The sequence below is a fragment of the Moschus berezovskii genome, chromosome 27 (assembly GCF_049115385.1).
Source record: "Moschus berezovskii isolate FMDL1 chromosome 27, NW_MosBer_1.0, whole genome shotgun sequence".
In the NCBI taxonomy this organism is placed as follows: Eukaryota; Metazoa; Chordata; class Mammalia; order Artiodactyla; family Moschidae; genus Moschus; species Moschus berezovskii.
The window spans coordinates 9,005,716-9,033,534 of record NC_142486.1 but is presented as its reverse complement, the minus strand read 5'-3'; the positions used below and the strand labels follow the sequence as shown (position 1 = coordinate 9,033,534).

The window sequence follows — 27,819 nt, the reverse complement described above, 5'->3', positions numbered from 1 at the left end:
ATTGTCCTTCCACTGGATTAAACGATTCCCTGGATTAAATGACTGACATTTGAAATAACTAGGGTGGTTTCCAGTTTCCTGATGGGACCCTTTACATTTTAGGAAAAAAAAAAAGAAGCAAGCATGAAATAAGAGCAATCCATTCCCGAGTTTCCCTTGGCTCTCCCCCTGCTCCTCCCCCGACCCTCAAATTCAACTTTGGAAAAGCTGGGCCAACACCTCCATCCATACCTCCATTCCTGTCTTCCCAGGTCCAGGCTTCCTTAGACCAGGCTTCTCAATCAAAAGGTCCCTCTCTCCCCCTGCTTCTTTGGGGCCCCCAGACACACGTCACAATGAGGGATCTGGGGGGGAGTATGGAATTTATTTTATTATTCTGAGTCTGGGTTTTGTTGCTTAGACATCCCCATTCCTGGATGGAGGTGACTCTTGTCACCTCCCTGAGTCATAGTCCCATGGGCCTGTTTTTGATTGTTTTCCAGGTTCAAAGTGCACTGAGAAGGCTTCACAGTTTTAATACTTCCTAGATGCTCAACTGAGGCAAAGTGACAAAATGGCCCCCCCACCCCCACCCGCTGAAAAAAAATAAAACCCCAAGCCCCCGGCAGCTGCTGCTGCAGCCGTTATGAAAAAATAATACAAACTCTTCTTAAAAAATAGATTACACAGAAAGAACCCAGAGGACAGAGGGGCATGGGGAGGGACAGGGGCTGCTTCAGCCGCTGGCAAGGAGCCTGGGGAGAAGCCCTGAGCGGCTGCTGAGATGAACTTCAGGGGGCTGGGAGGCTGGGGGACTCTGCCCAACCACCCTCTGCAGCGCCCCCCAGCAGCTCTGGTCCCCAGACCACGGCTCTCCTTCCCCTCCAGGGACCCTCCCTTCACCCTGAGGCCTGGTACCTGCTTCCCACTAAAGTGGCTTCAATAAAGAAAGGAAAAGACCCATAGCGAGTCAGGGCTGCTGTCTGGCCCCCGGGACTTCCGCCCCATGGGAGCAGACCTTTCTCCCTTTGGGGGTTTGGATAATTATCTATACCTGCTGCTACCGAGACAACCCCCTGGGGGGTTGACGGGCCCCAGACTCCCTGTCTGTTCCCAGGAACACGCAAGATCGGCCACGGTCGGGGGCAGGGGGCGGGGGGCGGCCTGTCCTCCAGCCCAGCCTCGGAGGAGCTGTAGACAGCGGAGGGTGTGTGGGAGTGGGCCGGGGGGGCAGGTGCGGGACGGGGCGCAGCTCACACGGGCCTTCCAGCTCATGCAAGGAGAGGCGGGAGGGGGCGGCCCCACCAAGACAGAGGTAAGGCAGGGTGAGGTGATGGTGTGTGTGCGGCCAGACCAGCTCTGGGGCCGGGGGCAGAGATGGGGCAAGGCAGGGCCTGGTGCGGGGGAGGGTCTGGGTACCCGCTGCCCCAGTGAGGGCGCCACACCCGGGTCACCTCCTGCAGAGGAATCTGGTGCAAGGCAGATTCTCCGGAGGCGGACGGGGGCAGCCAGGGGCGCTGGGCTCAGTCAGGGACCTCAGGGTGGGCAGGCAGTCCGCTCTCGCCACGCCGGTAGGTCTCCCAGAAGCCCCTGTCCAGCTGCTCCAGTTGTGGGCCCAGCGGCAGGTGGCCGGCCAAGTGCATGCGGAGGGTCTCCAGCCACTGCTCCAGCTTCACGAAGGAGGGCCTGGGGTGGGGGATGGGGGTGAGAGACAGGAGGTGGGGGCATGGTGGCTTCTGGCTCTGCTGAGGAATCCTCCCCACACCCCGTCCTAAGCCCCTCATCCTGCTCACCTCTTCTCGGGGTCCAGGTCACAGCAGCGCACGGTAATGGGGAAGAAGCTCGGGGGGCAGTTTGGGGGGCAGTAGCGGTCCAGGAAGCCTCGCACGTTGAGGCCAAAATCCATGGTGCGCGGCAGGTAGTCCGGGTCAGCGTTCACTCGCCCGATGATCTGTTCAGATGAGGCCCGACAGTTACCTGGGGGGCCCTGGGGCTGGGTGCCATCCAGGCGGGTTTGAGGGTGGGTCACACCAGGCCTGGCGCCCATCTGACCATGGAGATGCAGGTGGTGGTGGGCAGCCCCATCCCCACAGCCTCTTTGGCCTGCAGCCCCGGCAGGCTTCCAGCCTGCAGCTCTGAGCGCATGGGGAGGGGACTGGAGCCGCCTGCCGCCTACCCCTGGGCCTACCTCGCACAGGACGATCCCGAATGAGAACACATCCACCTTCTCGTCGTAGCTGCGGCCTGGATGGAGAGACCATGGTTGGCAGGTGCACAGGGCCAGGGATGCCAGCCGGCAAGGGGGCCGGGCCAGGGACCGCCCGCCGGGGGACGCGCTGACCCGCAGATGGGGACCGGGAGGCAGGTGCTAGCAGCCTCCGTGGGATCAGGCCCTGGGCTCTGACCCTACCTGGGCTCACCCAGGCTGAGCCAGCCTCTGGGGGGTTGGTGGCTGGTGAGGGGGGAGTCAGGGTGAAAGCCCTGGGCAAGGGGTTCCAGGCCCAGCTCAGTCACTAACCAACTCTGTGACTCCGGGCATGTCGTGGACCCTGTGGTGACCCCGAAAGATAACTGTGTCAGACCCTCAGAGCCTGTGCCTGCTACTGTTTTTGGAAAGATAAAGTATTGATTTGAAGATACAATTCGAGATGCTGAGATGAGACCACCTAGATTATCTGGGCAGGTTCTATAGGCCACCCTGCATGTGCACTCACTCAGTTGTGTCTGACTTTTGTGACCCTTTGGACTACAGCCCGCCGGGCTCCTCTGCCCATGGCATTTCCCAGGCAAGAATACTGGAGTGGGTTGCCACGCCCTCCTCCAGGGGATCTGCCCGACCCAAGGGACTGAACCCGAGTCTTTTGCATCTCCTGCACTGCAGGCAGATTCTTTACCACTGAGCCAGTGCGGAAGCCCCCAGATGCCATCCTAACTGTCTCTATAAGAGAGACTGAAAGGGAGAAGATACACAGGAGGAGGCAGCCACGTGGAAACAAAGGTAGAGATTGGGCCGATGTGGCCTCGAGCCCGGAATGCCAGGGTCAGAGCTTAGGCAGAGCAAGGAATGGACTCTCCCTTGAAATCCCTGGAGGGAGCAAGCTCTACTGGATTTCAGACTTTTGTAAGCACTCAGTTTGTGCGCATCTGTTACAGCAGTCTCAGGGATGGATACAGACTCTCTGAGCCTCAGCCTGCCTTAGCTGTAAAATGGGAATAATACCATCTACCTAATGATGTTAAAGATAATCAGGACAACCACTCTCACTGAATCCTGACTAGTTTACAAATCTTACCCAATCTTCATACCACTTCTGAAAGATAGGGACTCTTTTTGTTTGTTTATTTATTGTTTTTCTTTTCTTTAAGATAGGGACTATCTGGGCACACGTGGGATCACTGCGTGACAGGCCTGAAAAGAGAAATGGAGGGTGAGAAGGGGGCTCTGTGGGAGGCCTAATAATGATCCTGGAGAGACCCTAGACCCTGTCCTGGGACCGCCTGCTCCTCAGACCCTTGGACCCTGAATGTGCTGTCTTTTACAGGACTTTGCAGGTGTCAGTTAAGGGTCTCACGATGGGGAGATGATCTTGGGTTAGTTGGCTGAGCCCTCTGATCACAAAGGTCCTCATGAGGGAGAGCGGACAGACAGGGTCAGGGTAGGAGAGGTGACGGTGGACACATGTCGGAAAGAAGAGACTGCGCTGCTGGCCTTGCTGGAGGAGGGGCTGGGAGCCAAGGAGTGAGGCCGCCTCTGGAAACTGCAAAAGGGAAGGAAACAGATCCTTCCCACTTGAGCCTCGAGAGGGAATGCAGTCCTGCTGACACTGGACTTCAGCTCAGCGAGCCGGATACTTGACCTCTGGAGGACATTTGACCTCCAGAACTACAGGATAATTTGCCTGTGCGGTTTTAAATTTTTTGGGTGAACCTCACGACATGTAGGGCTTCCCTGGTGGTTCAGATGGTAAAGAATCCGCCTGCGAAGTGGGAGACCCGGGTTTGCTCCCTGGGTCAGCAAGATCCCCTGGAGGAGGAAATAGCTACCCACTCCAGTATTCTTGCCTGGAGAATCCCACGGACAGAGGAGAATTCCACAACAGTGGGCTACGGTTGGTCCTTGGGGTCGCAAAGAGTCGGACACGACTAAGTGACTAACACTTTCACTTTTCACTTTCAGTGGGGTCATACTTCCCTGACCAGGAATCGAACCTGTGCCCCCCTGCATTGGAAGCGTGGAGTCCTAACCACTGGACCGCCTGGGAAGTCCCTAGGACGATTTGTGTTTTTTAAGCCAAGTTGTGATAATCTGTTGCAACAGCTAAAGGAAACTAATGACAAGACTTGAGGAGGAGGAGGCCAGGACCTCTGCCTCCTGCAGCTCCGCCTGGGACCGCAGGGCTGCAGGAATGTGCCCAGCAGGGCCCACGACTCACCGTTGATCATCTCAGGCGCCATCCAGTAGGGGTTGCCCACCACTGTGTACCGCTTTTTCCGGTCTGGCTTCTTGAGGCTCCGCAGGTCCTCAGGCTGCGTCTTCTCGTCTACCATGAGCCGCGCCAGCCCGAAGTCGGCCACCACCACGTTCTTGTTCTGGGGTGACGGGGAAGCAGGGCCACTCTGAGACACACTCCTGCCACCACCTGCCCACTCCCTCCTCTGCCTTCTTGGGGCAGCCTGTGGTCTCTCCATCACTCGCCCCTTAGACCCCGGGCTCCCTGCTCCCATTGCCTCCCACTGAAGTACATCCCCCCGCCCCAAATCTCTCAGTAAACCTCCCCTGGTCGCCCCAGCCCCCATATCCAGGCCCTCCTCCAGCTGCGAGTGTAGCCTGGTGTGGCCCGTTCTCTGCGAAGGTCACCCTCCCAGCAGAGCCCCCTCCCACCCACTAGGAGTGTGGTAGGCGGGAGTCCTGCTGACCCCTCCTGCAGCCCTGGCTGCTCACCTCGCGAACCAGGCAGTTGTGGGAGTTGAGGTCCCGGTGGATGATGTTCATGGAGTGGAGGTAGGCCTGAGGGTACAGGGGCATCCATATCAAGGGGCAGCTGCCCTGAGGGACCCCAGCCCCGCCCTTATTGTCACCTGGAAGGCTCCCACCTTCCCCCTCCCACTGGATTCCCTCTGTCCTCTCTTGAAGCTTCCTATGGAATTTAGGAGAATGGTAGAGAATTTTTTGGGCAGGGGTTGGTGGGGGGAACTGCACAGCAAGACAGGTGGAATCTTAGTTCCCTGACCAGGAGTCAAACCCAAGTCCCCTGCAGTGGAAGCATGGATTCTTAACCACTGGACCGTCAGGGAAGTCCCCCCACCCCAAGACGGCCCAGAATCAGAGCCTACTCACCATCCCAGAAGCAATGTCCTTGGCAAAGCTCACCCTCTGACTCCAGGGGTACTGGCTGTCCTGGGGGTGGGGGTGAGGGGGGAGAATGTCCAGGATGAACCAACAGGGCCACAGGGACAGGACATTGGGTGAGAAAGGCAGGAGGGGGCGAGTGTCCTGTAGGGGCTGATGACCATCGCCCCCACTCTCCACAACACCCATGACTGTCCCCTCTAAGGAGTGTGGGCAAACAATTCCAAACAATTTCCTGACAGAGCGGCTTTCCAGATCAGAGGCTGCTCCCCAGTGAAGAGCCAGGGAGATGGGCCCGGGCAGGAGCCACTGGGTCCAGGGTCCCTCGCGGGAGCGGGGTGCAAGGAGGGTGTGGTTCCACCCAGCACGCACCATGCTCTTGATGATGCCCCGGAGCGTGCCGCCTTTGATGTACTCGGTGATGAAGTTGAGCCTCTTGTCCTTGTACAGCACCCCGATGAACTTGAGCACATTCGGGTGCTCCAGGCACCGCATGACCTTCACCTGGGGGAGGGGTGCACACAGGCTGTGCCCATCGTCTCCCGCCACTGTCCCGCCAGAAGCCGCCACGGACAGTTCCGAAGGTGGGGCATCTCCACACCCCACCCCCTCGCTGGGGGTTCCTGCCACACCCACCGCCGCCCCCAGGGATGTCCCTGCCCCTCTCGCCCTCCTGGCAGAGTCTGTCTTCTTTCGATGAGGGCTTGAGTGTCACTTCCTCCCAGAGCCCTGTGCCACCCAGCCCCTCTCGATGGGTAAGGGTGGGGCAGGCCCCTCACCCACCTCCTTGAGGAACGTCCGCTGGGTCTCCTCGTCGAAGCGGATCAGCTCCTTCATCACCATCACCTCGCCCGTCTCTCGGTGTGTCACCTGCGTGGCAGCACACAGGGCCGGGCTCTGCTCCAGGCCGCCCCGCAGGAGGCCCACGCCACCCCACCCCAGGCAGATGGACACACGGGGCCGGGGGCTGAGGCCTGGCTGGTGCCTTTTATATAAACCTGAACTTTCTAGGCTGGTCATAGCCAGCTGACATCAGACGCAGGAGAGGGCTGGTCGCGAGAGTGTGAAGGGGGTGAGCGGCCCACGTTAGGCTGAATAGGGGGGCTTGGGGGAGGAAGCCTTCAGGGTCAGTCTGGGCTGCCCTCCCATACCGACTCCGAGAAGCCACTGTCCCACCACCTCCTTCACGCAGTCTACCTATATACAGAAGCTAGCTCGAGGAGGCCCAGGGGGAGGCGAGCCCTGGCCAGGGAGTCTGGAAGCCAGACACCCTTCCACTGTGGCTTCCTGGGGACACTGGTGGGAAAAGGGTGGAGAGCCAATAAGTCACCCCCAGGTAGTCCCCTCCCTAGCTGGCGTGCCCTGTACCTTGATGGCCTGGCCGAAGCAGCCCTTGCCCAACACCTCCCCGTGGATGAGATCCGAAGGCCGGAAGATGCGGTGCGGCCGGCAGACCACACGGAGGGACTCGGAGCGACCCAGGTCCTTGCGCTGGGAGGCTGGGGAGCCCAGCGAGCTGGCGCCCGGGGACCTGTCGATGCTGCAGCTCCTCCTGGGGAGACACACCAGTGCCCGGTGCCACCGGCGGCAGGTGGGCCCCTGGCCGAGGGCCCCTTGGGGGAGGCCAGGCCTCGGCCCTGCCCATTCCCCCAGCCTGCCATGCCCCACCGATGCCAGTCCATGTAAATCACCCATACAGTCAGTAAGGGTGGCACTGGGCAGCTCTCCTGGGGCCACCATGAGACCCCTGCCCTACCCTGATGCCAGCACTCAGTGCCCTGTCTGGCTTGGACTTCCTGTTCAGGAAGGAATGTTTGCCCTTGGCCTTCTCTGCCTGATGACCCTGGATCAGATGCTTTGTCTCTTAGCATTTGAGTCCCGGGCCCCGAGGTGCCGAGGCAGACGACCTGCACAGGACGCCCCTAGGTGGCCCTGCAGGGTGACCTGAGCTCCAGATAGGGGAGGAGGAAACACAGGCCTTCAAGGTCACTGTTTCTTAGCGTAAAGGCTGTCAGCCCAGGTGTCCCCCGACCAGGAGTCCTGAGCAGGCCCCAGAGTGAGTGGCATGAGGACCAGGCTATCTCTGGGCTTCTTTGCACCCTTCACCTCCCTTTAAGAGGTGTCCCTGGCCCCTCCAGGCTAGACCACATCTCAGCCCTCCGGCTGTCTCTGGCCCTGGGCGCCTTCTTGCAAAGGGGGCCAGAGTGGTCTCTGGGGGCGCATCAGTGTGCCGTGAGGCCCTGGCCACCAGCTGCCACCTCAGAGCCCGCCTCTTGACGACACACCGGATGCCACAGCATCCTGGGCGCCAGGCCAGTGGCTCCTTGAAGCCAGGGCTCTGGTCCACCCTGGGAGCCCTGTCACCCCCAGCTGGGGGCGCCGCTTCCCCATTTCCTCCTTCTCATTCCCCTTCTTCTTCCCAGCTCCCTGCACCCTTTGCTGGCGAGCTCTTTATTTTTTTTGCAGGGCTGACTCCTCCATCATACTGTGAGCAACTGGAGGGCAAGGACCGCCACCCCCACCCGCACTGAGATCCAGTGTCAGTGAAAGTAACAAGATACAGAGTGTCGTGGTGCAGGGCTGACTTACAGCACAGGCTTCTGCCGGCCGGAGCTGCCCGCCTCCCCGCTGGGCGTGTGAGCCGGGGAGCCCAGGGGGCTGGGCTCAGACCCTGGCCCATGGCCCAGGGTGTCATGGGGGTCATGCTCCAGAGTCAGCTGGAGCAGGCGGCTGGTTTCCTGGATCAGCAGATCGATCTGGGGAGAGCAGGCGTGTGAACAGGTGAGTCTCAGGTGGTGGGGAGCAGGGACGAAGGCACCACCTCCAACCCCGCTTGCCAGACCTGGGACCCGTACCTCGTCCAGGGGCACGTTCCGGATGGGCGTGCCATTGATTTCCAGGATCCGGTCCCCGACGTGGATGGAATTCTTCACATCCGGGCTCATGCAGCCCGGGTCCACTCTGTGGGCACAGAGCAGTGGTCAGACCCCGGCCTGCCCCAGGAAGCCAAGGCCAAGGGGATCAGGTCAGGAGTATGGGGGCAAACCATGCTGCCTTGTGTGACTGGTGGGTGGCAGTTGTCCAGAATACCGAAGTCTGGCTTGGTGGGAAGAGTTCTGCGTTAATTGCAATGCCTGCCATGGATGTGAAATCGGAGGAAAGTGCCATGCCCCAAGGTATCTGCCCTGCTATACGAGAGGCTTAGGCTTCCCTGGTGGCTCAGATGGTAAAAAACCTGCCTGCCAAGGCAGGAGATGCTGGTTAGATCCCTGGGTCGGGAAGATCCCCTGCAGAAGGAAATGGCTACCCCCTCCAGTATTCCTGCCTGGAAAATCCCAGGGACAGAGGAGTGGGCAGGCTATAGTCCACGGAGTCGCAGAAAAGTTGGCCACAACTTAGTGACAGAACAGCAACAGCAGCAACCATGAGACGCTCGGGGCTCCTGTTCAGCAGAGCACTGTCTCCGCTATGGAGGGCAGACTGCTCCGTCCAACTGCCTGTGATGCTGGGGGCAGACGAGTGTCAAGAGGCCTAAGAGGGTCTGGACCCACCGGCTTCCTGCCTGACCCCCAAATGTGCCCTGCAAAATGAGCCTAAGGCTCCCACTCCTCCAAGATTGGCAGGAAGGGGTGAGCAGCCTTCCCTGAACCACAGCTGCAGGTGAGGTGGGGCTGGTGGCCTCCAATAGCTGGCCATGAGCTAAGTCCCAGAACGGCCAACTTGCCACACTCCTTTTCTTCTTTTAACTCCTTCTGAGTGTTAATGATCTGATTTCATTTTGTCCTCATTAAAGCTTTTCAAGGAATGTTTGTCTCTGCCTTGAGATGAGGAAGGGCTGGGGCAGGGGGATACGGGTGTGGTGGTGGGCAGGACAGAAAGGAGACAGAGCTTGAGGAAAAACAGAGTCTTAGCAATTTTTCAATTATTGAGAGTATATTCTCACATGGGGGAGAAGCGCCTCCTTACACAGGGAAGTCAGGTAACAAATGAAGCAGGAAGAACAGAGCTAGGAAAATCATCATTTTGTAGCCATCACAGTAATAACTGCTACAGGGAAGACTTATCGTGAAGGCCAGAACCATTTAGTGAAAGGTTGTTGGGGACAGGATTTTTACAGACTCAAATCTCACAGACGACTCACTGGTTACACTGCAAAGGGGGAGAAAATCCTTTACAGCAGAGAGAGCAGACTGCACTTTAACCAAATGATCGAAGCTGACATCCCCAGGAAAGAGTGCTCTTTATTGACCTCCTGTGTCTACCACTAAGATTCACAGAGGAGAGGGCATCAGTTACGTGGGCAAAATGCACGACCTACATCTAGGGGAGAGGAGCCCAGGTGGGCGGAGGGGACATCCTCCTGAACGACTGACTTGCACTCTTCACACACGTCAAGGGCAGAAAGGACGACGGAAAGCTGAGGAACTGGCACAGGTTAAGAGAAACTCAAGAGACTTGAGGGCTGCGTTGTGACAACTGGTAAAACCCGAGTTTGGGGCTGTATACTGGATGAAAGTGTTATATATTAATGTCACATTTCCTGTCACAGCGGCACTATAGGATGCAGTGGGCAATTACATAAAGAGAATGCTTTTATTTTTAGGAGAATGTCTGAAGGATCTGGGGAAAGGATGAGTCAATGGTGCCTACCGCTTACTCTCGATGGTTCAGTAAATAATAGCAATATGTGCACATGCGTGTATAAACATATACAAATAAATATACACACACGCTCATACACCCACACCTAGACATTCACAGACGAACAGACACCATATCGCAAACGTGACAAAAAGTTAAAAACGATGAACCTAGGTAAAGGGTGTGCATGTGCTAAGTCACTTGTGTCTGACTCTGCGACCCCGTGGACTCTAGCCCCCCAGGCTCCTCTCTACGGGACTCTCCAGGTAAGAATCCTGGAGTGGGTTGCCATGCTCTCCTCCCAGGGATGTTCCCGACCCTGTGACTGAACCCACATTCCTTGTGTCTCCTGTATTGGCAGGTGGGTTCTTTACCACTAGCGCCATCTGGGAAGCCCGAAAGGGTGTAAAGGTATTCAATACACTTATTATTTCAGCAATTTTTCCGTAAATTTTGTATTTTTCAAGATGAAAAATTTTAAAATAGTGACTATATTTTCACAGAGACTTCTTGTGGATAAGTCCAGTTCAGTTTAGTCACTCAACCATGTCTGACTCTTTGCGACCCCATGGACTGCAGCATGCCAGGCTTCCCCATCCATCACCAACTCCCGGAGTTTACTCAAACTCATGTCCATTGAGTTGGTAATGCCATCCAACCATCTCATCCTCTGTCAGCCCCTTCTCCTCCTGCCTTCAATCTTTCCCAGCATCAGCGTCTTTTCCAAAGAGTCAGTTCCTCTCATCAGGTGGCCAAAGTATTGCAGTTTCAGCCCTGCCAATGAACATTCAGGACTGATTTCCTTTTGGATGGACTGGTTGGATCTCCTTGCAGTTCAAGGGACTCTCAGAAGTTTTCTCCAACATCACAGTTCAAAAGCAACAATTCTTCGGCGCTAAGCTTTCTTTATAGTCCAACTCTCACATCCATACATGACTACTGGAAAAACCACAGCTTTGACTAGACGGACCTTTGTTGGCAAAGTAATGTCTCTGCTTTTTAACATGCTGTCTAGGTTGGTCGTAACTTTTCTTCCAAGGATATGGCCTTAAAAATATATTTCCTGGACTTCCCTGATGGTCCAATGGTTAGGTTCAGTCTGATTCAGGGTTCAGTCCCTGATCAGGGAACTTGGATCCCACAAGCCGCATGGCTTGGCCGAAAAACCAATAGGAAAGCGTGTATATATATATTCTCTGTCTCTCTTTCCTCAGTCTCCTGCTCAAGTAGCAGGGAGGCTGGGGCAAAGATAAATTTAACTTCCCTTTCAATACTGCTATAAACAAAATACACATAAACAAAATAAAAAGTGGCCAGCTAAGACTCTTCAAACAAACAGTTCAATCTGGCCAGCAGCCTTTGGGCAAACTGGGCTGCTTTTGAGAAGGGTGTGGCCCCTCGCAGACTGCTGGGAAAGCAGACGTTGGCTGGAAAGAATGCTCGCCCAGTGAGGGAGGCAGGGAGGGGGTGTCATTGACTCTCTGTTCCTAAAATTCTGCCTGGCTGTCAGGGTCCAGCTGCTCTGGGAGTTTCCCTGTCTCTCTCACCAGTCTGTCTGCTCACTTGTGTGCGGAAGGCAGCTGCCGGCCTGGCTGATGCTCCAGATGGGGCTGGAAACACAGCATCAAGTCCAGCCTTCTCCTCTCCCCTGCTATCCTCACCCCTCCCACCCCAGCCATCTTCACTTCTCACCAGGCACTGGCCTGGTACCCAGCAGGTGTGTGAGAACTGTTTGACTCCCAGGAAGGAACGGTTCACTGACTCCAAGGGGGAAGTTGTCCTACACTCAGACAACTATTTTTCAAGGGTCCATGAAGGCCGAGGAGAAATCTTAGAAGGCTCCAAGGTATCTGACTCCCTCATGGTTTAGACAAGGGCTACGAAGCTCAGAGGAGAAGGCAATGGAACCCCACTCCAGTCCTCCTGCCTGGAAAATCCCATGGACGGAGGAGCCTGGTGGGCTGCAGTCCATGGGGTTGCTAAGAGTCGGACACGACTGAGCCACTTCATTTTCACTTGTCACTTTCCTGCATTGGAGAAGGCAATGGCAACCCACTCTGGTGTTCTTGCCTGGAGAATCCCAGGGATGGGGGAGCCTGGTGGGCTGCCGTCTATGGGCTCGCACAGAGTTGGCCACGACTGAAGTGACTTAGCAGCAGCAGCAGCAGCACGAAGCTCACAGAGGACAAGGAAGTGGCTCAGTGTCACACAGCATATGAGCCACTGGCTTGGCCCCTTAACCTTCATTTCTTCTTGCATCTCAGACCTTTTCCACATCCTTTGGAACTTTCTTTAGGGATGATCTGCTGGTATCAAATCCTGTTTTGTCTGCTTTAACATGTCTTTACTTCACCTTCATTCCTTTTTATAATTTTTCATTGATTTATCTGTCTGTTATCTTCTGGAGCTGCGCGAGGTCTTGGCTGCAGAGCTGGCTTTTCTGCAGTTGCAGCGCGTGGGGGCTACTTGCTGCAGCGCGTGGGCTTCTCATCGTGGAGCCTGGATTTCAGGCGTCTGGGCTCAGTAGTTGTGGCTCCCAGGCTGCAGAGCACCGTCTCAATAGTTAAGGCGCACGGACTCAGCTGCTCCGCAGCATGTGGCATCTTCCCAGATCAGGGATCGAACCCATGTCTCCTGCATTGGCAGGCAGATTCTTTACCACTCAGCCACCAGGGAAGCCCCCTACCTTCATTCCGAAGGACATTTTCATCAAGCATAGAATTCTGTTTAGTCTTTTTTGGCTGCGCCGGGTCTTAGTTGGGGCAGGCAGGATTTCTAGTTGCCTGACCAGGGATCGAACCCGAGCCCCCTGGAGTCTCAACCAGCAGACCACAGTCTGGCCTTTTTTTTTTTGAAGGAAACTTGTTTCTTCCCTATGGCTACTTTTAAGATCTTTTTTTTTGCCTTTGTGTAGTAGTTTCACTAGGTGGGGTGGTCCATGGGTATATTTCTTATTTTTCTGTTGGGATTTACTGGGCTTGAGCTTGTGGACTGACATCTTTTACCCCCTCTGGGAGGTCTCGGCTGTTGCACACTGCCTCTCTCCCATTCTCTCTTCCTCCGGGACTCGAGACGGGTAACTAGACCCACTCACTCTTTCTCTACGATCATCTTGTGTTTCTGCTCCTCACTTCAGCTGTTTAAAACCCCGCTCTACTGCTAACCCTGAATTTCACTTCTGGAGGCTCTATTTGGTTCTTTTCCAAATTCATTTGCTCTTTGCTCACTTCTCCCAAGCATCTCTTACTTATTAAAACCCATGGAGTGAACAGAAAAAGAAAACACGGAGTGTGCTTATTTTACACCGTTTCTGACAATCTCGCCCTCTGTAGTTTTTGCAGGTCTCCTTCTGACCCTGTTGCTGCTGTTGGCTAGGGCTCACAGTGCCTTGTTCCCACATGTGTTCTGTGGTTTTTGACTGAACGGCTCCTATTCCTTGGGACACTCATGTTGGGAAATTCTCTGAAGCCTGGAGGTGGGTTCCACCTGCAACTGCTTCTGTCAGGGCCTGGGGACATTCCCAGTGGAGAAGTACTTTGAACTTTTACAATTTCTCCTGGAGGCTTTCTGAACCACCCAGGCTTGTCAATTTGGTTGGCAAACCCAAGTGTTTGAAATCTCAGGGGAGATTCCCTCTCCCCTTCTGTTCAGGTTCAAATCAGTTTATTTTCCAGTTCTGGGAAGCGGGGGTGGAAATCGCTGGTGGAAGGTATGGTTTATTTCTTGTTCTTCCTCACCTTGACAGCATTTTGGGGGGTGGTCCCTAACTTTATGGAGGAGGGAGAAGTGTTCTCTTATTAGACTCACTTTCCTAGAGCTAGTCACTTGGGCTTTGAGAGAGGCTCAGCCACAAGAAGACTTCAAAACTGAAACTTAATTCCCCCGATTTAGATTTGCCCTCAAGGTATGGCTGCCTTCCACGCTCTGCTGACACCCTCGGGCTCCCTCCTTCACCTGTTCCTGACCTGGTTACTTCTCTTTCTTGTTCGTCATGCAGTAAGTCAAGAGAACATTTTAAATATTTTATCTGGCAATTGTTACAGATTTTTCCTCTTGGAGGAATGATTGGATCAGACAGCTGGTATACCAGGTTGTTGGAGCTGGGCTCCATCTGGGCTCACACTCACCCGTTCTCAGCCCCCACCCCAGAGTCGGCCTGCCCACCTAAGGTATACGTGCCCACAGCCACACCAGCTGCAGCCTTGGCAGCCCAGTCACTCACCCCTGGACACGGACGGTGTGAGAGTGCTCCGTGCTGCAGCCCGGCAGGCCGTGAGGGGGGTCGATGGAGACCGAGAGGCCACGTTTGCCATGAGCTGAGGCTGGGATGGAGACTAGGGTGACCGTGTGGGGCAGGTGGGAGCCAGGGGAGTCGGGCAGAATCTGCTCGATGACGGGGGTCACCACGGTCTGGTAGTAGCAGTGTCCGCTGCAAGAGCCGCCGGCGGTGGGGACCCAGAGAGTGGGAAGAGAAGTGCGTCAGGGCCGTCAGCAGCATCACCCCACAATCCCTCAGTCCCGGGTTCTTTTCTCCTTCCACCCTCCCCTTCCTGCTCCTCATGGGAGGAGGAGGGTCTTGGTTGCTTGGTGGGCTGGGAGCAGGCACTGCCCCTCTCCAGGGCTCAGTCATTCTGGGTTGTCTACACTGTCAGCTGGCCAGGATGAGGCCTGGGGAGAAATCCTATTCGGGAGGAAGTCATTAAAAGTCCATTTGGGAGCTTCAAAAGCCATGCTGTTCTCAAATCCAGCTTTATCGGTGCTGCCACACTAAAGGATTTCTCTGATCTTTGTCCCTGGTTCCTGGGAAAGAGGCTCTAAATCCTCAGAAGAGGAGTGTGTCTTCTTTTTTCACGAGCCCCTCAACCCACACTTGAGCTAATGTTTCTGTGTTTGCTTTTGTCTATTTTTCTTTTTCAAAATTTTTATTTATTTATTTATTTAATTGGAGGCTAATTACTTTACAACATTGTGGTGGTTTTTGCCATACACTCACATGAATCAGCCATGGGTGTACAGGTGTTCCCCATCCTGACCCTCCCTCCCTCCTCCCTCCCCATCCTGTCCCTCAGGATCATCTCAGTGCACCAGCCCTGAGCACCCTGTCTCACGCATCAAACCAAAATTTTAATTTATTTTTTGTCTTTTTTTTGAGTTAACGTTAATGAGCCAACTCAGGTGGGGGTCGGGGTGGGGTGGGGATAGGCTGATCACCAGAAAGACTGACCACGTGATGAGAGGCTGCCGCTCTGATCCAGTCTGACTTCAAGGAGCCCAAGTTCAACCCCATGCCCAGTGATTCGGTCAATTATGCTACATAACGAAACCCCAATAAAAACTCTGGTGATGCTGGGGAGGACGGATCACACGTCCTGAGTCTATGAGCGGAACGCATGGAAGCTCTGCATTCCAGACCTCCCGGACCTTGCCCTTTGTGTGTCTCCACCTGGCTGGTCCTGATTTACAGCTTTTCAGTCTTGCCTCCTTTGTCATACATTAATTGACCACAGGTACATGGACTTATTTCTGGGTTTTTATCCTGTTCCATTGATCCGTATTTCTATTTTTGTGCCAGCACCATACTGTTTTGATGACTGTAGCTTTGTAGTATAGCTTTTAGCAAAAACTGTGATTGGGGTGCTCTCCTGAGCTGTGAGGCACTGAGTGAAGTATCAGATCTGAGGGGGCCGTGGGATCCCTGAGTCTGCAGTCGGTTGGTCAGAAGTGTGAGTGGCCTGCGGGCCCCTGCACTTGGGTCTGGGGTGTGGGCAGTCTTGCTGGGGATGAGTCCTGAGCTTACAGGGTCAGTGCTCACGCTGGGGCCAGAGTTGCACAGCAGTGATGTCAGGAAGACAGCTGATGTCTCAGGCTTCCTCCATCTGACTGCTGTGTCTTACTTCCCAGTGGTCTCTGCACTGTCACTATCACCGCCCCCTCACAGAAAGGGGAAGGGCCCTGGCGTGGGAGACCCGGGGGCACGCCAGACTCAGGGCGGGGCTGGCACTCACCAGTACAGCTTGGAGTGCTCCACCAGAGTGTAGGTGTCCCCGTCACCGATGAAGGTTCCGCATGTGAGGCAGATGAAGCATTCGGGGTGGTATTTCAGCTCCCCGGCCACCTGGAAGGAAGTGTGTGTGTGTGGGGGCCGGGGGGCGTGCAGGGACGGGGACCACAGCCCAGCTCAGCGGCCCCTTCAGCCCCTGTCGCTTCTCCCCTTTGCCTCCCCTCAGAAGGGCAGCCCTGAACCAACTTGGGGGCAGAGCTGGCTCCACATATGGGGAGTGAGGGATCCAGACAGACAAAGAGGCTCAGGACACACTGGGGGAATCAGAGAACCAGTGAAAAGAAGAACAGGAGGGATGATAGGAGAGGGATCCGGGGCGGGGAGGAACCTGTGGACATACACGCGCACCCACCAGGCACGGCTGGGGGTGTGCTTACCATGACCAGCCCCTTGGTGATGTGCTCTGCGCATCCGTGGCAGGACTCGCCGTAGCGGGCCCAGTAGTCCTTCCTGCAGAAGAGCCGCCCGTCCTTCTCATAGTATTGGTGCGACAGGGCGGCGCTGCACTCACAACACCTGGGGGGCAGGGGAGCCGGGGCTCAGGGGGGCCACGCTTCCCCCCATACCCGGGCCCTGCCGGTCCGCAGACAGCGTGAGAGAAAGCTGTGCCCTCTGGACGGAGGCAGCCTGCGCTCCAGCACAGGGCTTGGCGAGTGGGCTCGGGGCTTGGCGAGTGGGCTCGGTGACCGCCCCACTCCCTCCACCATGGTCCCTCAGCCAGAAGCCATGGTCCTGCGTGCAACCCGCCTCGGCAGTTCTGCACCCAGAGTGTCCGGTCCACCTGCTAGCCCTGGGGTGAGGAGTGCTCCTCATCTGAGGCCCCTATCCCTTGTCGTGCATGGAAGAGGGCCGAGTGTGGGCAGAAGACTTACTCTCAGGCCCAGGGAAGAACCTGGGAGCCCAGGACTCAGGTTGCCGGGGGCACTGGAACAAGCAGTGAGCCCCACTCTTCCAGTCTAGTCTGCTGCTTCTCCCTCCCTCTCCTCCCATTCCCAGCAATCGGGAGGCTGCTGATGTAAATGGAGGTGACTTTTTGGAGCTGTGAAGACCTATTAAGTGCTCGCATCTTCCCATTTTTAAAAAAATTAATTGGAGTATAGTTGTTTTACAATGTTCTGTTGGTTTCCGCTGTACAAAGTGAATCAGCTCTAAGTGTACACATATCCCCTCCTTCTCGAGCCTCCCTCCTACCCGCCCATCCCTCTAGGTCATCACAGCGCATCGTGCTGAGCTCCCTGTGCTACGCAGCAGCTTCCCACTAGCTGTCTGTCTTACACACCATAGTGTATATGTGTCAAAGCTACTCCCTCATTTCATCCCACCCTCTCCTTCCCCGGCTGTGTCCACAAGTCTGTTCTCTCCATCTGCGTCTCTATTCCTGCCCTGCAAATAGGTTCATCAGCACCATTTTTCTAGATTCCACACGTAAGTGTTAATATATTTCTTTTTCCTTTCTGACTTACTTCACTCTGTATGACAGACAGGCTCACCTTCCCATTTTCTTGCTTAAATTTACTTAGTCCTCACAGCTACCACGAGGCAGGCATGGCTATCCCCAATTTTAGAGAGGAGGCAGATGATCTTGAGAGGGTCTATTCCACCCAAGGTCATACAGATGGGGAGTGCAGGCCCCACGAAGATGCTTCCAGTTGCCCTAAGATACAAGGCAGTTCAGCTCAGTGTAGAGCAGTCCGTCAGCTAAGACAAGGACATCTCCTGGCTTCCTAGACTCCAGCCAACCCCATGGGTGCTGCCAGTCACAGGAATAGGATTTGGCATGGGGAACAGGGAGGCCTGGCTGGTGGAGCCCTTGAAGGGCAGGTGGGGAGAAATGATGTACAGGTTTCCTCCTAGGCACAACTCCACAGGCCAGGAGCTAGACCGACATGCCTGGCTTCTTTACGCTCAAGGGTCCTGGGGGGGTGGCGACCAGCAACCCAGCTAAGCCAGGGTGAGCAAATGCAAGAATGGACTCGGAGTGACCGACAGCCCCTCCACCCTGGGCACGAGCCCTGCTGGGTTCTGTAGAGCCTGACCCAGGGCCCTGGCGTGCACAGGTATGTCTGAGCCTGAGGACATGCCATGCAGAGAACCGCTAGGGAATCCGTCCAGCTCTGCTGCTGTCTGGGTGCTCTGCATGATGTGCCAAAGCCACACAGGGATAGAAGGACCAGGCTCAGAGCTCGCGGCTCAACCGGGGCACAATCTAGGAGACAGGAGGGCAGGAGACCCGGATTGGGTCAGAGAGCCCCCGCCCCCGGCAGCCGGGGGGGCCTCCACTCTACTGGAGCCTGCAGGGTGGCAGCGCTCATTGACTGCTCCCTGACTGCTCCTGAGCTAGGCAACAGGCGGGGGGGGGCGGGGGGGGGCAGAGGGAGGGAACGGGGGGAGGAGGGGCAGGGGGAGGGAATGGGGCGGAGGGGACGGGGGGGGGGGGGGGGACAGCAACCAGACTGCTGGTGGGACGCTGTCCCTTTAAGAGGATCCAGCGGGTTCCCGTGGTCTGGGAGCCTGAGAGGAGGCGCTGGGGACCACAGCTAGGGACTTTGGGTGGGGGCGGGTGGCAGAGGAGCACAAAATGCCCAGGTTTTGAAATTGCCAATGGTGGGGGGTGGGCAGAGAGCGCCCTGGGAGGCAGCGCAGGGATGTGGGAGGCAGCGCAGGGATGTGGGAGGCAGCGCAGGGAGGCGGCGGAAGCGGCTGGACCAGAGCCATGACGTCACCGCGCCCCCGCGGCCCTTCCTGCCCCGCCACTCGCGGCCCGTGGGGGGTGGACGTCTCACCGCAGGGTGGGCGACGCGCAAGGAAGGCTCCGAGCCAGCGGCAGGAGGACGCCCGGGGTGGGGAGGTCCCTAGCGCAGCCCCCTGGGGGGCTCTAACCCGGCGGGAAGGGAATGCGCGGCCGGAGAGCGGCTCCGCACAGGGGCAGGGGGCTCCGCACAGAGACGGGGGGCGGGGGGCTGAGCAGAGGGGCGGGGGGCTCCGCACAGGGACGGGGGCGGGGGGCTGCGCAGAGGGGCGGGGGGGGGCTCCGCACAGAGACGGGGGGCGGGGGGCTGAGCAGAGGGGCAGGGGGCTCCGCACAGGGACGGGGGTCTCTGCACAGGGGCGGGGGGGGGCTCCGCACAGGGACGGGGGCTCCGCAGAGGCGGGGCGCGCCCTCCGCGCACCCCGATCCGGGAGTCACTGCGCCCTTCCACCGCGTCACAGGAGTGTCCCCGCGGGAGTCTCCCCCACTCCCGGGCGGCAGGGAGACCCCTCCCCCGCCCCAGTGGGTGGGGCGGCGGCGGCCGCCTTCCCCCAGGGCAGAGATTGCTCTTATGCCGGCGAACTACTCCCTCGCTCACGCAGACACACTCCACGCTGCAGCAGCCCTGGAAGACGCGACTGTTGTTGATTCACTCAAGCTCTGAGAGTGCAGTCAGCTCCCCAATAACCACTTCCTCGCAGCCTGCTCCAATGCCGCCACACGGGGCCCTCACGCTGCCTGCATCCCCCCAGCCTCTGCAGTTACAACCTGCCGACTCCCTGAGGTCCCAGGTCAGGCCCCTACAAACTGCTCCCGGAGGAGAACACAAGTGTTTCCTGTCCGATGCCCTCAGCCCCGGAGAAGGCAATGGCAAGCCACTCCAGTACTCTTGCCTAGAAAATCCCATGGATGGAGAAGCCTGGTAGGCTGCAGTCCGTGGGGTCGCTAAGGGTCGGACACGACTGAGCGACTTCACTTTCACTTTTCACTTTCACACATTGGAGAAGGAAATGGCAACCCACTCCAGTGTTCTTGCCTGGAGAATCCCAGGGACGGGGGAGCCTGGTGGGCTTCCGTCTATGGGGTCACACAGAGTCGGACACGACTGAAGTGACTTAGCAGCAGCAGCAGCCCTCAGCCCAGAGCAGTTCTCATCCCCCAGTGTCCTCAGGAGTGCTTCCGGGAACCTGGGGCTCAGCCTCTACCTTGGCCAGGGGACCTCCACCTCAGAGAGCAGACCCAGCCCAGGGTCTCCCAGCGGCTTGGTGGCTGGCCCCCTGGGGCCTTGGTGGACCTCTGCTGATGGCAGGCACACAGGAGCCCCTGACCCTGATCATCCCCTCATCCCTCAGGCTCCCATCTGGGCAGGAGCCAGAGAAGGCAGGTGGGGCAGGTCATGCCCCTACAAAGGGTGTCCAGAGAAGAATACCGAGGATACTGTACCCTCCCCAAGAGCAGGTGAAGGCAGAGCCAACCTTGGGCAAGAGAGAAGGGCACTGGGGGTGGGGTGGGGGGCTGAACAGGCCAGGCTGGGAAACAAGAATGACCCCGCAAGGAAAGGACAATCCCTCCCAGGGGTGCCCTCTACCCAGAGCCATATTCCTGGATACCAAGGGCGCACAAGAGCAGCTGGGGGACCAGCCTGATGGGAGACTGTACCAGAAGGGCCAGGGGCCGCAGCCTCGGCCTGCTTCCCCCAGACAGGCAGCCAACAGTGACCAAGGAGTTTCACTTCTGCCCCAGAGCCTGGCCCCAGGTGGGTCTGTCCCACCGTGGCCTCCGGCCCCAGCCAGCCCCAGCCCTCACACCGCAGGCCCTGCCTGAGGCCTGGGACAGGTAGGGAGGCGGCTTTCCACTTACTTGGCCCCTCTGAGGAAGAAGCGCCGTCTTCTCAGTGGGGAGGCCAGCATCCTTCGCCGCTGCCTATCTCTGGGGCCCCCGGAGGCTGCGGGGAGCCGACAGAGCTGCTTCCCCGTCCCACTCCAGGCACTCAGGATTGGAGGCTGCCGAGGGAGGGGCGAGCGTGGCCACGAGGCAGGGGAGGAGGATGCGGTGTGGGTGCTAGCGGACCTGGTCTTAGCTCAGAACAGGAAGCAGCTGAAGGCCCTACTGCCTGGGCTCTGGTGCAGACGGCGAGGCCTGGCCACCACTCTGCCCTCAGCCCTGCACATCTGAGAAAGGCACCCTCCATACCCCTCAGCCTCCTTTTTTTTTGGCCTTGCTGCACAGCTTGTGGAATCTTAGTTCCCTGACCAGGGATCCAAGCTGCACCCTCTGCATTGGGAGTGTGTGTGTGTGTGTGTTCAGTCATATCTGACTTTTTGTGACCCCACAGACTGTTGCCTGCCAGGCTCCTCTGTCAATGGAATTTTCAGGCAAGAATTTCCTGAAATTTTTGCCATTTCCTCCTCCAGGGGGATCTTCCCGAACCAGGGATCGAACCCGTGTCTCTTGCATCTCCTGCCTTGGCAAGCGGATTCTTTATCACTAGCTCCACCTGAGAATCCCTCATTGGGAGTGTGGCATCTGAACCACTGGACTGCCAGGGAAGTCCCCTTGGCCTCTGCTTTGACAAAGGCTCTGGGGACTCTCTGGGGACAGGGAGCAGCTGCTTCTTCCGGTGCTGCCCCCAAGGGAACAGAGGTTGACTTCCACGAACAGTCCATCCTCCTTCCCTGAAAGTCCCCTGAAGAGGGGGTCATCCCAGCCCGGGCTCTGGCCCCCAGTGCCAGCTGCGCACTCAGCTCTCGCGCTCCGGGCCCCACCAGCCTCCAGAGAGATGTTACCAGAGTTACAGCAGCCTCAGGGCTCCTGCACCAGCTTTTCTGTGAATGGATCTCCCGGAGGCAGCAGCTGGGCCAAAGGAAGCCTGGACCACCCTGGGCCTGGTCCCGACCTTCCAGGAGGCTGGGACAGAGAAAGGGGCGGGCCCTGCGGTGACAATGACACCTAGTGCTAGCGCCAGAGGCATTCTGTGGGCCCACAGCAACCCTCCCACTGCGAGGCCTTGAAGCCAGGGGCTGGCGCTTCCAGGGGGCCCAGTACACAGTCCCTCCTTTATGGGCTGCTTTCCTGTCATGATCGTGAGGACTGGCAGCCTTAAACAGATTTGGGGGCTCTTGGGAGAACCACAGCATGGGGCCCGAAATGCTGTGGAGTCACGGAAGCAGAGGAAGCCACGACTCTTACTGCCTGGGTCCCTGCCCCATTGTGGGAGCTTTCCGTGTGGCCCCACCACACCAGGGACAAACCCAACATGCCCCCTCCCTACTGTCCCCACCTGGGGCCTCCCTCCTCTGCTGGTGATCAGGGCAGGGACCCCTCCCAAGTTGGGTTCCATGCGTCCGACCCCACTCTGCCCTTCTGTGGCTTCTGCAGGCGCACTCTTGCCCCCCCCCATGTCTCCCAAGACTCTTAACTCCCTCCCCACCCCACACACAGGGACCCCCAAAGTTCTTCCCTTGATTTCTCTCAACCTTATCTCAATCCCCTCTGCTGGCCCTCAGTGGGCTGATTTCTCTGATCTTTCCGCCTGGGACTGGTCTCGGATCACCTCGGCCAGCTCTGGGCAGGGCAGGGCCACCCTGGTTAGCCTACTGCATCTCCAACTCAACGAGGACAGGGCATGACTCATGACCAACTTGGCCCCCAGCTCCACCAGAGCCAACGGACCACTGGTCTCCTCTGCACCCGGGGGTGCAAAACCAAACGGCTTAGACTGTGCCCCTGCCACTCACAAGCCCCCAGCTCCTCCCCCATGGTCCCTGACTTCTCCAACTCTGCAGTGACTTGGAGTGAGGTAGACATAGGTTCGAGTCCCAGCTCCGGCTGTTGCAACTTTCGGCAGGTTACTTGATTTCCCCGAGCCTCCGTCTCTACCTTGGAAATTGGGCAAATGATGGTACCTCCTACAGTTATGGTGAAGGCTTGAGGACATGACATCATAGGAGCCACTGATGTATAGTGGCCAATATGACTAATCCTTGCAAATAGTGTCCCTTTCAGATCGGAAACTCTCTGCTCTGAGTCACTGTCCCAGGTCGGGTCTTATGAGCACAGATCCCTGAACCATTGTGACAGTCCCTTCCCTGTCATGTGACCACCATCTGCCCACTGGAATGGCACTTTTCAGTAGCACTTCCGCCCACAACCCTCCACTGCTTCCTGACACTCTCTGCTGGCTCCCTGCTGCCTTCAGAAGCTCCTTCTCTTGGCATTCAGGGCCCTTCACAAATCAGTCCTCACTTTGCCTCCTCATCACATCCCTCGACTCACTCTCTCCAACCAGAGAAGCTGTTCCCAGTCCCTCAATTGCTGGCGCTGTCCCCTTCCCCTGTCTCCGTGCGTGTGGTTTTCTCTGCCTGTTCAGAGCCCTCCTCCTCCTCGAAGGCCTCCTTCTGAACACCTGATTGGGAACCCCAGGACGTGGAACCCGCCTCTCCTCTGGGCTCCCCAGCCAACGTTCATTTCACTCCTGTGGCTGTGTGTCTTTGGTCAAGAGAATTAACCACTCTGTGTCCCAACTAATGGAGACCACACATATCCAACTATACAGAGTCCTTAAACCAGTGTCCGGCCCTTGATAAAGTGTAGAAAATATTAGAAATTATTTTTAAAACAGAAAAAAAAAAAATCCTTGTTGGTGGCTCGCAGTGCCCAAATTTAACTTTGTTCACCTGGTGCTCGTTGCCCAGACCCTAGGTGGGCCTCCCCAGCTTTACCTCCCCTCCTTTTTGGTGCTTTTCTGCCTGAACTCTGCTGGCCACTGACTGGGCCAGGCCCTGTCACCACTCATTCTACCCTCTGCACCTGCTGGGCTCTCTGTCTGGAATTGCTTCCTACCACACTTCTCCACCTGGGCAATCTCCCATCCTTTGGACCCCAGCTCTGGCCCCACAGAGCTCTCTAAGGCTCTCCCCTGGCCCTGTTTCTCAGGATGGTGCTACTGGATTGCTGGGCCGCCTCTGAGTCCCCACGTGCGCCGCCACAACCCTGATCCTACTCCCCTTTACTTGGGAGTTGGTGTCCTGGAGGGAAGGGACTGGTCTTACTGGTTACGCATCCTTGCAACCAGCCTGGGACCATAACGGGGGGCCCATCTCCTCCCAAGGACTGCTTGGTCTCCCTCTTCTCCCTGGAGCGCCAGCATCCAGAAGGTAAGGGTGGACTACCCTTTACTCCCCCACCTGCCAAGGTGCCATCAGGCCTTGGGATTATCAGCATAAATGCAGGTTTCTGCTTTTCTCTCTTCAGAGGTCTAGAATGACAAAAAAGAGAGGCCTCCAGGGAGCTTCCAAGCCAGATGCCTCATTTTACAGATGGGGAAACTGAGGCCCAGGACCAGAGAGAGAGATCCCCGTCTCTGGCAGGCCTTCTTTCGGGCACCCCAGCCCCTGCCAGCCTGCCCTACCTGAAGCAGTCTGCGTGCCAGTCAGCATTCAGGGCCTGGAGGTACTGGCCATCGTAGATCCTCTGGCCGCAGCTCGCACACACGGGCAACTCACTTCCTGCAGGGGTGAAAAGGGCGTTAGGAACCATACTCAGGAGGGGCCATTTGCTGTAGTCCTGGCCTGCCTTGCTGGACTCCACGTACACCTCCATAAAGCCCCCTGTACCCACGCAGCGCCCAAGCTGAGCAGTGTCCATGCAGAGCAGGAGACAGAATGAGAGTCTTGCTGAGACCATGGCTCAGTCTCCAAGCCCCTCAGGGCCTCAATTTCTCTCTCTGTAAGCTGAGGAGAAGGTAGCAGAGGTCCACCCCCCAGCAAGAGCATTCTTCAACTCAGGCTCTGGCAGTGTAAATGCGGAGAAAGAAAGCAGCATGATTCAGAAGGAAGGCAGTGGGTGACACTCTCATCACAGCCCCTTCTCCTCTACTGCCTGCCCAGGAAGAGGAGCTCTTTCAAAGGGCAGGGACTGGACAGCACTAAGTTGGTGCGTCCTGTATTAAAGACCCCTGGAAGGCTTGGCTATGCCCTGGCCTCACAAGGGGCCAGGGCCTCAGGGCTGGGCTCCCAGATACCTGCTCCCAGGGAGGCCTGGCACCTCTTCAAGCTGGGCCACTAGGCATGCTTAGTCATCCTTGGGGGCTGGCACCCTTGGAGAAGGGTGGGCCCTGCAGGATCTCCCAGCTTGCCCCTTCCCATTGCACAGATGGGGAGACTGAGCCCTGGAGAAGATAAGGCTTGCAAGATCACCAACCAGGTTCCAAGGCCACAGCTTGCCCCTTCAGGAGGACTCAGGGACCTAGGAGCTACCATAACGTGGCTCCAAGTGGGCCTTCATGGACCTGGGGGGAGGACAGGGCTGGAGGAGCTGGCAGAGTAGAAGCTTTGTTGGACCAGGTGGGCCTATGAGATGGCTCACAGGAGGAAACCCAGGAAAGGTGATGCTAGGGAGGGAATCGTGGGAATCTTCATACCATAACTATCCTGCAAACCCAAGCCTTGGGCCGCAGTAGGTGAAAGGGGCAGAAGAAAGACTGATCATCCTCCCAGCCAAGACGGACAGCAGGCACTGGGTTTGGTGCAGGGAGAGGGGGGTGGGGGCCGCTGCCCACAACAAGCTTCAGCGGACTCATATCTCTGCTCTGCCCATCCTGACCCTAGACTCCCAACCACCAGCGCCAGGCACACCAACTATGCGGGGGCCAACTGAACAAACAGGGAAACTGAGGCCCAGAAGGTAGCGCCTGGCTCAAGGTCAGAGAGCCGGCCCAGACACGGGGCTGCGACTCGGATCCAGGGCTGCGGCTTTCTCAGAGACTCTTTCTTCCGAGGGCCGGTTAGAGACGCGATAAGGGGCGGCCCAGGGCGAGCCCGGGATGGACACTGCACGCGCGGATGGCGGCCAGGGCTGGGTGGGCTGTGCCCGGGCTTCTTCCGGGGTGGTCGTCGGTCGGAGGACGGGAGAAGGCGGGGACAAAAGGTAGGAGGGGGCCCTCCGCCAGCAGGGGGTTGGGGGAGAACCCCACCGGGGCCGAGGAGGGGGAAACGGGATGGGAGCTTTCCAGGGAGGGGCCTGCGGGCTTCTGAAGGACAAGCTCATCCCGGACGAAACAGGGGCGCGGCCTCGCGGCAGACCCGGCCTCCGCGGCGGGCAGGCCCGGCCCCCTCCCCGCGCCCGGAGCCCCTGCCTCTCCGTCTCCCCCCCAGCGCAGCGTCCCCGCCCGCCCGGCCCCCAGGTCGGCGCCCCCGCGGCCCGCACCCCGCGCACCTTCCTCTCCCATACGTTCTTCCCTCCAGGTACAACAAAGTAGCGTCAACCTCATGCACTCGGCGGGGGGCGGGGCCCGGCGGGGCTGCGGCTGGGGGCGGCCCGGGCCCCGCGCGCTCGCCCGCAGCCGCCGCCGCCGCCGCCGCCGCGGGCCAGGGAGGCGGGGGCGGAGAGCGCGGGCCGGGCCGGGCCGGGGTGGGCTCGGGGCTCGCGGCGCCGCCGCCGCCGCCGCCGCGTCTCGGATGCCGGCTCCGGCGACCGCTCCGCGCCGCGGCGGCCTGGGGAGCGAGCGGAGGGGCGGGCCGGGGCGGGGCCTCCGAGCTGCGGCACGAGGGCGGGGCGGGGCGCGGGCGAGCGGCGGAACGGCCCTGCGCGGCCCCGCCCCGCCGCGGCCCCGCCCCCGCCGCGGCCCACGCCCCGCCCCACCACGCCCCGCCCCTCCTTTCATTCATCTTTCCCAGAGCGACAACACTCCCCCGCGTCTCTAGGCGGCTTAGGTGGGATGTGTTCTCTGATGCGGCAACCAAGAAAATGTAGAAGCCGCAGTTGTTCAGTCGCTCAGTCGTGTCCGACTCTTTGCGACCTCATGGACTGCAGCAGAGCCAGGCTTCCCTTGTCCTTCACCATCTCCCGGAGCTTGCTCGAACTCCTGTCCGTTGAGTCGGTGGTGCCATCCAACCATTTCGTCCTCTGTCGTTCCCTTCTCCTCCTGCCTTCAGTCTTTCCCAGCATCAGGGTCTTTTCTAATGAGTCGGCTCTTCGCCTCAGGTGGCCAAAGTACTGGAGTTTCAGCTTCAGCATCAGTCCTACGAAAGAATACTCAGGACTGATTTCCTTTAGGATGGACTGGTTTGATCTTGCAGCCCAAGGGACTCTCAAGAGTCTTCTCCAGCACCACAGTGCAAAAGCATCAATTCGCTCTCGGCCTTAGCTCCATCTTTTGAGAAACCTCTGCGCCATGAGAGCGAAGTGGAGGAAGAAGCGAATGCGCAGGCTGAAGCGCAAAAGAAGAAAAATGAGGCAGAGGTCCAAGTAAACTTGTACACAAATGGAAGCCATGGAAGCAGAAACAAGGGAAGCCAGAGGCCAGGGACACTGGTACAAATTGTGGACTGCATGCCTACTATCTAGAACTTCTCAGTGCATCTGGAACGTCTATGGCCATTCTGATCGCCTTGACCACCTTTGAGAGACCCACCTTGTTCCTATCAAAGCCGTCTCTTTTGGTCCTTTGCCCTGGACCTGTGATAACTATGGACTAGTTCTCTTCTCAGCTGTGGCTGAATGTAACGTGTACAATAAATCATCTCTTTTGCTGTCTTAGCTGAAGAAAAAAAACAGAAACCAAAGGATCAATTCTTCGGCGCTCAGCCTTCTTTTTGGTCCAACTCTCACATCCATACATGACTGCTGGGAAAACCAGAAGCCCGCAGTTAGTTAGGAGCCTCAGTTTTCCTGCGCGGAGCCTGCCTGATCCAGGCCTGCTCGGTGGAGGCTGAGAACCGGGACCGACCGGAAAGAGAAGTCACAGACCCTGAGGACCATAATAGCTGCCTGGGGGAGGGGCCTTGGCGAGGTCCTTTCCCTCTCTGAGGCCTGCAGTGAGGACTGGCCCCATCAGGGGCAGCTGGGGTGGTGGGTGGGGAGGAGAGGTGAGGCCCTCCCCAGCTAGGCAGGGCGCTAAAGGTGCAGGCCCTGGGGGAGACTGTGACAACCGAACCCAGGGATTTGCTCCTCCCAGTGCTAGAGCCCTGGAGCTCGCTCCACCCTGCCCAGGGTTCAGGAGGAGGTACTGCTACACGGAGGGTCTTGAGAGAAGTGGCC

The 27,819-nt window shown here is 57.8% G+C and overlaps 1 protein-coding gene across 2 annotated transcripts; it reads right to left on the bottom strand.

Annotated features, from left to right (window-relative positions):
- Positions 1-351: 351 nt before the first annotated feature.
- On the bottom strand, positions 352-26,268 carry LIMK1 (LIM domain kinase 1). 2 transcript variants are annotated; one of them, XM_055410036.2, is made up of 16 exons: positions 25,996-26,268; positions 24,191-24,287; positions 16,409-16,547; positions 15,976-16,085; positions 14,193-14,399; positions 8,185-8,290; positions 7,919-8,085; positions 6,698-6,881; positions 6,113-6,199; positions 5,702-5,833; positions 5,318-5,377; positions 4,922-4,987; positions 4,413-4,569; positions 2,168-2,223; positions 1,773-1,930; positions 352-1,665 (listed from the first exon to the last, which is right to left on the bottom strand). In XM_055410036.2, the coding sequence occupies exons 1-16, from the start codon at positions 26,048-26,050 to the stop codon at positions 1,503-1,505; spliced, it is 1,944 nt and encodes a 647-aa protein (XP_055266011.2). In that variant the 5' UTR covers positions 26,051-26,268; the 3' UTR covers positions 352-1,502. The 2 variants fall into 2 exon arrangements, with proteins under 2 accessions (XP_055266011.2, XP_055266012.2); XM_055410037.2 differs by lacking the exons at positions 24,191-24,287; positions 25,996-26,268 and adding an exon at positions 20,641-20,784.
- Between the last annotated feature and the right edge of the window lie 1,551 nt (positions 26,269-27,819).

Coding starts and splice junctions, on each gene's coding strand:
- LIMK1 (XM_055410036.2), bottom strand. CDS start 26,050: ATGAGGTTGACGCTACTTTGTTGTACCTGGAGGGAAGAACGTATGGGA. Junction 5,378..5,701: donor GGGGCATCATCAAGAGCATG/GTGCGTGCTGGG, acceptor CCCCACCCCCAG/GACAGCCAGTACCCCTGGAG. Junction 1,931..2,167: donor TCGGGATCGTCCTGTGCGAG/GTAGGCCCAGGG, acceptor TCATCTGAACAG/ATCATCGGGCGAGTGAACGC.